This window comes from Nicotiana tomentosiformis, chromosome 3, assembly GCF_000390325.3.
Source record: "Nicotiana tomentosiformis chromosome 3, ASM39032v3, whole genome shotgun sequence".
Classification (NCBI taxonomy): Eukaryota; Viridiplantae; Streptophyta; class Magnoliopsida; order Solanales; family Solanaceae; genus Nicotiana; species Nicotiana tomentosiformis.
This window is the reverse complement of record NC_090814.1, coordinates 82691539-82698483: the sequence shown is the minus strand read 5'-3', so window position 1 is coordinate 82698483 and position 6945 is coordinate 82691539. Positions and strand designations below refer to the sequence as shown.

Here is a 6945-nt window from a genome sequence, read left to right as displayed (position 1 = left end):
GGATCACGAGTCTGAAGACTGAAATTTCCATCCACCATCCACTGACTCCGACAGCCGCGTTAATGGAGCAAGAAAAGGCCAAATAATAGAAAACTAAAAAAGATAAAATGTAGAACATGGAAATTACACCTACCAGTAACTTTTGAGTTTTTTTTTTCATTGTCCGACTGCCACTTGCACATTTGAGGTGTCAAAAAAATTAAAGAGAGGAGAGAACAGACTATTAGCAGTAAAACCAAAACAAAGAAAAAGGAGTAGAAAGATAGGATTAAAGAATCATCGTAAAGAACGTTTGGTTTGCCTCGAATTGCAAGTTTTGAAACCGAACAAAGTTTGGCAAACACGTGGTTGTGCAATGCTATTTGTCCGATTCTCCATCCCCTAACCCCAACCCCACCTCCCTCCCCCATTATGTCCCCATTTCCTCTACTCATCACTTTATACTCTGTTTGAGTCAAAGAAAGAGTAGACATGACACATAGTGGAGTCCTGCAGCCTTCACTCTAGCCATATTCACACTTTCCAAAAGGGGTTGGAGGGTTCTTGACTTTTCATAACAAGTAAAAAAGAAGGCATCTTTATTTTGTTTTGTTTTGTTTTCTTTTGTTGTTGGGGTTCTACTTGGAGATTGAATTAAAATTAGTTGGGTAAGTGGTTAATTTAGGTGGGATTGTGAGATGGGAAAGAAAAGGTCTTTGCCTGATTGGCTTCCTGCTGGATGGAAGGTGGAATTCAGAAAAGGAAAGAAAGAGAAGGTGCTTTCTTGCTCATTGCTCTTGCTTAATCTTCCATTTTGTTTTTTGTTTTTTTGAAAAAAATTCTTGTTTATTTTGCTTTTGGCTAATAAAAATTGATTCTTTGTTTGATTCTTTTTTGATTTCTGATCTTCCTGCTTCAACTGTAATTTCTGTTGTTCTTGGCCTAATCTGTATTGTTTTGGGCACAAAACCACAACTTTGCTTCACCTAACTATTTCAGTAACAAAGGGCTATTACTTTGTGTCTTCTCCTTGTTGCATGACTTGGCAAGATTGATGCATGCTTTATCTTTATAGACAAAATAGGCAAAATAATTGAACTTTGTTACATGCAAGCTGATTGGGACACTAAAACCAGTAAAAAAGAAAGAAAGAAAAATAACAGGACAATTTGTGCGAGTTAATCTTCTTGCTTTAACAAGGTTTAACTGAAGAGGTGCTAGTTTGCTTATGGCTGAAGTATGTAAAGCATTCAAATTTTGCTTGCATGCCAAATAAGGACTGTTACAAGTATGCCAGCGTGTAAAAAGGCAAAGCATTTGTTGAACCTTGTAAAGCCTTGGACAGTACAGATATATGAATGGCCTAGTTCTAGTGATTGGTTCAACTTCGGTATATAAGCCTCTTATGCATCATTTTTCACTTCTGGGCAGCGACACATCATATACCAAATTGTCTCTGTCAAGACTTTCTTTAAATCAATTTTTATTTTTGTGGGGAGCGATTGCTGGGGTGGTCTTATGGAGTCATGGTAGTGTGATATGTCAGCCATTGCATGTCAAGTTTAAGGAGGAGCCATTTTGATTTGGTCCCCAGCTATTGTCTCCTCTATATCAAGGATTAAATTCCCTTGGTTAGATTATGTAATGGATTGAATGATCTTAGCTTTTTGTTAAGAAGCATCGTGTCTTGTCCTTGGTGTGATGCTAATGGTTCGCACGTTTGATGCCTTTGTTTTTTTCTTTTATTCTTGTTTTCCTTATTCCCTGTCTATGAATCTTTCAAAATTATTTCAGCCCCTAAAATTGATCATATATTGGAACATTACTCGGCAACTAGATCAGATACACTGCTGCTATTCAAATTGTAGCAAGCTATAGTTTTTATATTCTTTTTTCCGAAAACGAGTCTCCTAGCATCTTAATCCCCTAATCCTTTGATTTTCTTAAACCATCCACTACACTGATATTACTGTGAATCTAAGCTTTTGTCTCTTACATTGATGCATATTTTGGGACGTTTGATTTGGGTGACCTGCTATTTTCTTCTTAGATGATAGGCTGCTTATTGTGCTTTTGGTGTTTTAGAAGTAGGGAGGTGTAAGTGAATCTGCATTCGATTTTGTTTAATGAGGAGAAAATTCTAGATTCTTTAATAGTGTGTGGCAGAGAGTCAGGTCAGTTGCAAAATCTGCTATCTTACAACCCAAACTATAGAGCAATTTTGAAAGATTCTACACCTTCAAATACATTTCCCGATCTCATATCACTCTAACCACTTCATCTTAGCCTTATTAGGACCATTTTACCTTTGCCAAAATGGACAAACTACATAATGCATTTTTTGTTTTTAATAGCTAATACTAAGTCTGGAATATTTGCTGGCATGAGATGCCATTATAAATTCTCTTTTCCAGAAAAAAGTGAATGTAATGGATGGATTATGTTTCTTCTTTAAGAAGTTATGTAGTTCTATAACAGTCCTACCCCTCATATCCATGCCAACCTAGTTCTCACGCCACCAATTGCAGTTTTCCTTGCTGTGCTATATCTACTTCCTAACACTCAGTATAAACAACAACAACAACCCAGTATAATCCCACTAGTGGGGTCTGGGGAGGGTAGTGTGTACGCAGACCTTACCCCTACCCTGGGGTAGAGATGCTGTTTCCGATAGACCCTCGGCTCCCTCCCTCCAAGAACTCCCCACCTTGCTCTTGGGGTGACTCGAACTCACAACCTCTTAGTTGGAAGTGGAGGGTGCTTTCGACTAGAGCTACCCACTCATGTCGACACTCAGTATAAAGTATCACACATTTACCTCTTGAAAGTCCTGTGAGGGCTTCATTGGTTCTAACTTGACGAAGTGGGATGTATAAATTGCTAATGGCAGTTCCTGAAATTTTGAGTCATAAAGTTTCTTTTCTCTCCCACCTTGAATCCATGCACATTTACGAATGGAAAAGTGAAAACAATAATATTGTTATTCCTCTCCTTTTTGCTGATTCTTAACCAGTAAACATGCATTCTGTATATCTGAGTGTATCTATTGTGTTTATTGCAGTGGTATAGCGATCCCTCAAAAGGACTCAAATTCTGCTCTAAGGCGGACGTTCTTCACTATCTCAGCAGTGTTGGCAGTAACTGTTTTAAGAGTTCTAGTACGAAGGAGATAGAGAAGAAAGACACTGGAAAGGTCTCGTTGGTTAATATATATTTTCTACCATGATAGTGCAACCTTCTTTTCCCTTTCTTGCGGGGTAACCTCCTTTATATGAAGTTCTCTCCTTTGGTTTTGCCCCTTACAGTTTTTTTTTCTTTTTCAATGATATAGGTTGTAACTGAGAAGGCTACATCAGAAGGGTTACCACCAGGATGGATTAAGGAAGTGAGGGTCAGGAGAAAGGGGCACAAAATCAAGAAAGATCCGGTACTAACTCCCTTTTTATTTTCATATTTCAATATCTACCAGCTCAGCAATTACTGGAAATGCAAATCCTTAACCTCTATTTTAAATTCAAATATTCTGCTTCGCGTATCGATTCCAATTGCATTCTACTTGGAGTATGTAGTAATGTAATTAGTGAATTACCTTTGCAGTATTATACTGACCCTGTCAGTGGACACACTTTCCGCTCTATGAAGGAAGTTTCTCGGTTCCTTGAAACTAGAGAGTCAGGAAGATTTGAATCCAAGTCCAGGGATCAGTGTCCTGGCACTTCAGAACTGGGAGAACCTTTTTCAACTGTAAGTGAGAATGTTTTTCGCATGTTAGTTTTCATTTACTGGTATTATCCTTTATGGTAGTTAAAAGATCATAGGTTTTCATAAGCTAGTTATAATACAAGACCTCCTGTTTACAATGGTTTATGGAGGTAAATAGTAATTATCTGAAGAAATGTGGTGTCAAAGAAAATTAAATTGTATGATGACATTACACCTCAAATTACTGGAATTTAGACAAGTAGTAAGTTGCAGATCTTGATATCTATGTTTGTGGAAGTGGTGATACTTCTATTTTTTCACCGACATGCCCTTAGAAAAGAGTCCAGTTCATATCCTACAAGCTTTATTTAGACATCCGTAAACAAACTGATTACACCTCACTCTAAGAAACTTTGTGAGGTTCTGGATATTATCTGATCTAACTTTGAGAGGAGAAAACTCTTAAAAAAGATCATTCTTTCCGTTGTCTTTTTGTCATGATAAACGTTTGTTGGTGATTTCAGATCTGTAGCATGTTCTGGTCTCCATTTTCTTTGTAAAAATAGCAGAGGAGGTCAGACTCTTAATACAGTGCATTCTTCATCAAATAAAAAAACTTCACAACCTCCCTATCTTATTATAATCATTTGAAACTGTTGATTACCACTGCAAACAGGACACCCTCCTCACACATAAAACTCGTGAGCAAGATATTAAAACCACTAGCAATGCTTCAAATTCTCTATGGTAATTCTTCACGATCTAATCTTTTTGTTTGTTTCTGGTATTTAGTTGACTGCTGAAGCTGACAAGCATACATCGCTAGACAGCGATGCATCTGGCAAGGAAGTTAATTCGAATCAGAAGCTGAAGTTGGGTGCTGAACATATGGGGCATTCCAGTTGTGTAGTAGGCAGTATATCATCCTTTGAAGGTATTACTCACTATTGGAAAGTTCTAGTGTTTCAGTTTGATATGAAGTATTTAATGCTTTATTTATGCCCTTATGTCATCTATTTATTGCAAGTTTCCTTCCATTCCTCTCTTACAAATTTCCTCATGAATTCAAGAACTAGTTTACTGCTGTAATTCTTGGGGGAAAAGCTTTTAATATGAGAACTTCTTTTGATACTGCAAATCTTTAGAATCTTCAAAAGATTTCATTTCATGTCACAAAATTCAAATACAGGCACTCTTTTAAAGAAAAAAGAAAACTTCGTTTAGGCATGTCACGTGTTTTTTAGTAGTTTATCAAAATGAATGTATTTAATTTGGAAATGAGAAATATTTCAGGTTTAGGAGGTGGTGTACCAGAGAACGCGGATGAGGAGGATGATGGTAAAGTTGTTTCAGATCCCGTAAGTGGACAAGAACAAGAAAAGGAGAATGATGGTAAATTTGTTTCAAATCCTGTAAGTGGAGAAAATCAAGAAAAGCCATCACGAGATGGTGTGGAAAAGCATGACCAGAAAACAATCCCGCGTAAACGAAAAAAGGGTATGAACTTGCCTCGCAGAAAATCAAAACGGCTTGCTGGTATTAAAGCTGATACATCTCTTCAGCTCCGAACAAATAATCAAGCCCATCTAGCTACAGTAAGACAGGAGGAGGAGACACAAGCTGCCATCACTGATAACCCTGTGAATTTTATTGATACCAGTAAGCATGTTGCAACGGCATTAACCGGTATTACCATCAATAAGAAGATAGAAATTGGGAGTGTGACCAGCAAAGGGCAACAAGACATTGTTACTTTACCACTAAAGGAGCGAGAACTACCTTCTCCAGCCGAACCTGCAAAAACTAACCTTGGTAGCTGCAAAGGTGATAAGAAAGGTGAAACAGCTCTCGAGTCATCTTTAAGTGACATTTGGACGGATCCATGCATAGAATTTGCAATAAAAACTCTAACTGGCACAATTCCGGTCATAAATGAAAAGAAAGTGGATAAGATCCCAGGTTCTAGTCCGAGCATGTCTTCTGTTAATACTCCTTGCACTGTGGGTTTACCTTCTGATGAAATATGGGCAGATCCTTGCTTCATGTTCGCGGTCAAGACTCTTACTGGTGAAATACCAATAGGGGACGAATTATGCTCTCAGAAGATAGTACAGCAGCAATTCACTTCATCACAGTTCCAAGGAAATAATGGCTTAGTATTACCAAACATTAGATTTGAAGAGTTTGGCAAGGCCAATCTTTCACATATGGGGGCACCTGAAAAGGCTTTGTACAAGCAACAGCCTGCAGTAGCAGCCCCCAACGCATATCAAAATTGTTGGTTTACAAAATTTGGTCCTCGTCGGCCTTCACCACTTTGCTGAAATAGACTATTATAGATTGTAACTTTAGGAAGTTCAACCTAGCTTGTAGTAGTGTTGTAATTTGTAACACAGTGCATAAGTCTGTGAACTCAAAATTTTAAGGCAGCTAGAGCTGCAGTAAAAACTATGTAAAAAAATTATTCACGGCCGGAGTGCCTGTTTCCTGTGTATTTTTCTTGATTGGGAACACTTGTCGCTAGTTCGAGTAGCAGCTGTTTTCGCCCATTTTCACTAAAAGCTAAAACAACTGTTTAAGTATTTTCTGAAGGGAATCCATATCCTTGTGCCTCAAAATTTTTGGTCAAGGATGCATGTGCTTTGATATATCCAAATAACTTCATATCAAGAACTGTACCGAAAAGGCAACTTTAGTTGGAGAATGGCAACTGAACTAAGTACTAGTTAAGTAGTAAATGAATCAAGCTATTCACATATATAGTTTAACTTTATTACTTGATCGAGTTTCTTCACTATTTTTACAGCTTGTATTGTATGAGCTAAAATTGATGAAGAGTTCCTCTGTCCAAATTGTTTAATATAACTTCGGTTACAAAAATGGAAATTAATTAATTTTAAGTCTATTAATTAACTTTATCTTTGAAAACCATGTGAAAATTATTACTAACTCCATACTTCAACACAGTAATACTAGTACCAAACGCTAAGTGATGGTCACAGGTAAAGGTGAGGAATTTTCAATTTTCCAATTCTTATGTAGCCTCTAACAATAATTATTACTACTAACTCCATACTTCAACATAATAAAAGCACCAAACGGCAAGTGAAGGTCACAGGAAAATATGGTAGTTTTCCAATTTTTATGTAGTCTCTAAGTTTACTTCTAGTTACGCTATCAAGTCGTTTTAATAATAATTAGAAGTAATTACCCGTAGTTTTGTCAAAAAAGGTAATTTAATTACTCATAAGACATGGAGTAGTA

At 37.1% G+C, this 6945-nt stretch overlaps 1 protein-coding gene across 3 annotated transcripts; it reads left to right on the top strand.

The window, feature by feature from the left end:
- Positions 1-440: 440 nt before the first annotated feature.
- On the top strand, positions 441-6213 carry LOC104091920 (uncharacterized). Of its 3 annotated transcripts, none has more exons than XM_009597362.4 (6): positions 441-755; positions 3041-3172; positions 3311-3406; positions 3577-3723; positions 4474-4615; positions 4975-6213. In XM_009597362.4, exons 1-6 carry the CDS (start codon positions 678-680, stop codon positions 6003-6005), a joined length of 1626 nt encoding a protein of 541 aa, XP_009595657.1. In that variant the 5' UTR covers positions 441-677; the 3' UTR covers positions 6006-6213. The 3 variants fall into 3 exon arrangements, with proteins under 3 accessions (XP_009595657.1, XP_018624889.1, XP_033510895.1); XM_033655004.2 differs by lacking the exon at positions 441-755 and adding an exon at positions 1299-1689; XM_018769373.3 differs by lacking the exon at positions 3577-3723 and having other exon boundaries at positions 530-755.
- Positions 6214-6945: the final 732 nt, after the last annotated feature.

Excerpts from the sequence above, each read along its gene's own strand:
- LOC104091920 (XM_009597362.4), top strand. The coding sequence starts at position 678 with ATGGGAAAGAAAAGGTCTTTGCCTGATTGGCTTCCTGCTGGATGGAAG. Across the intron at positions 756-3,040 it reads GAAAAGGAAAGAAAGAGAAG|TGGTATAGCGATCCCTCAAA; the intron begins GTGCTTTCTTGC and ends TGTTTATTGCAG. Across the intron at positions 3,724-4,473 it reads TGGGAGAACCTTTTTCAACT|TTGACTGCTGAAGCTGACAA; the intron begins GTAAGTGAGAAT and ends TCTGGTATTTAG.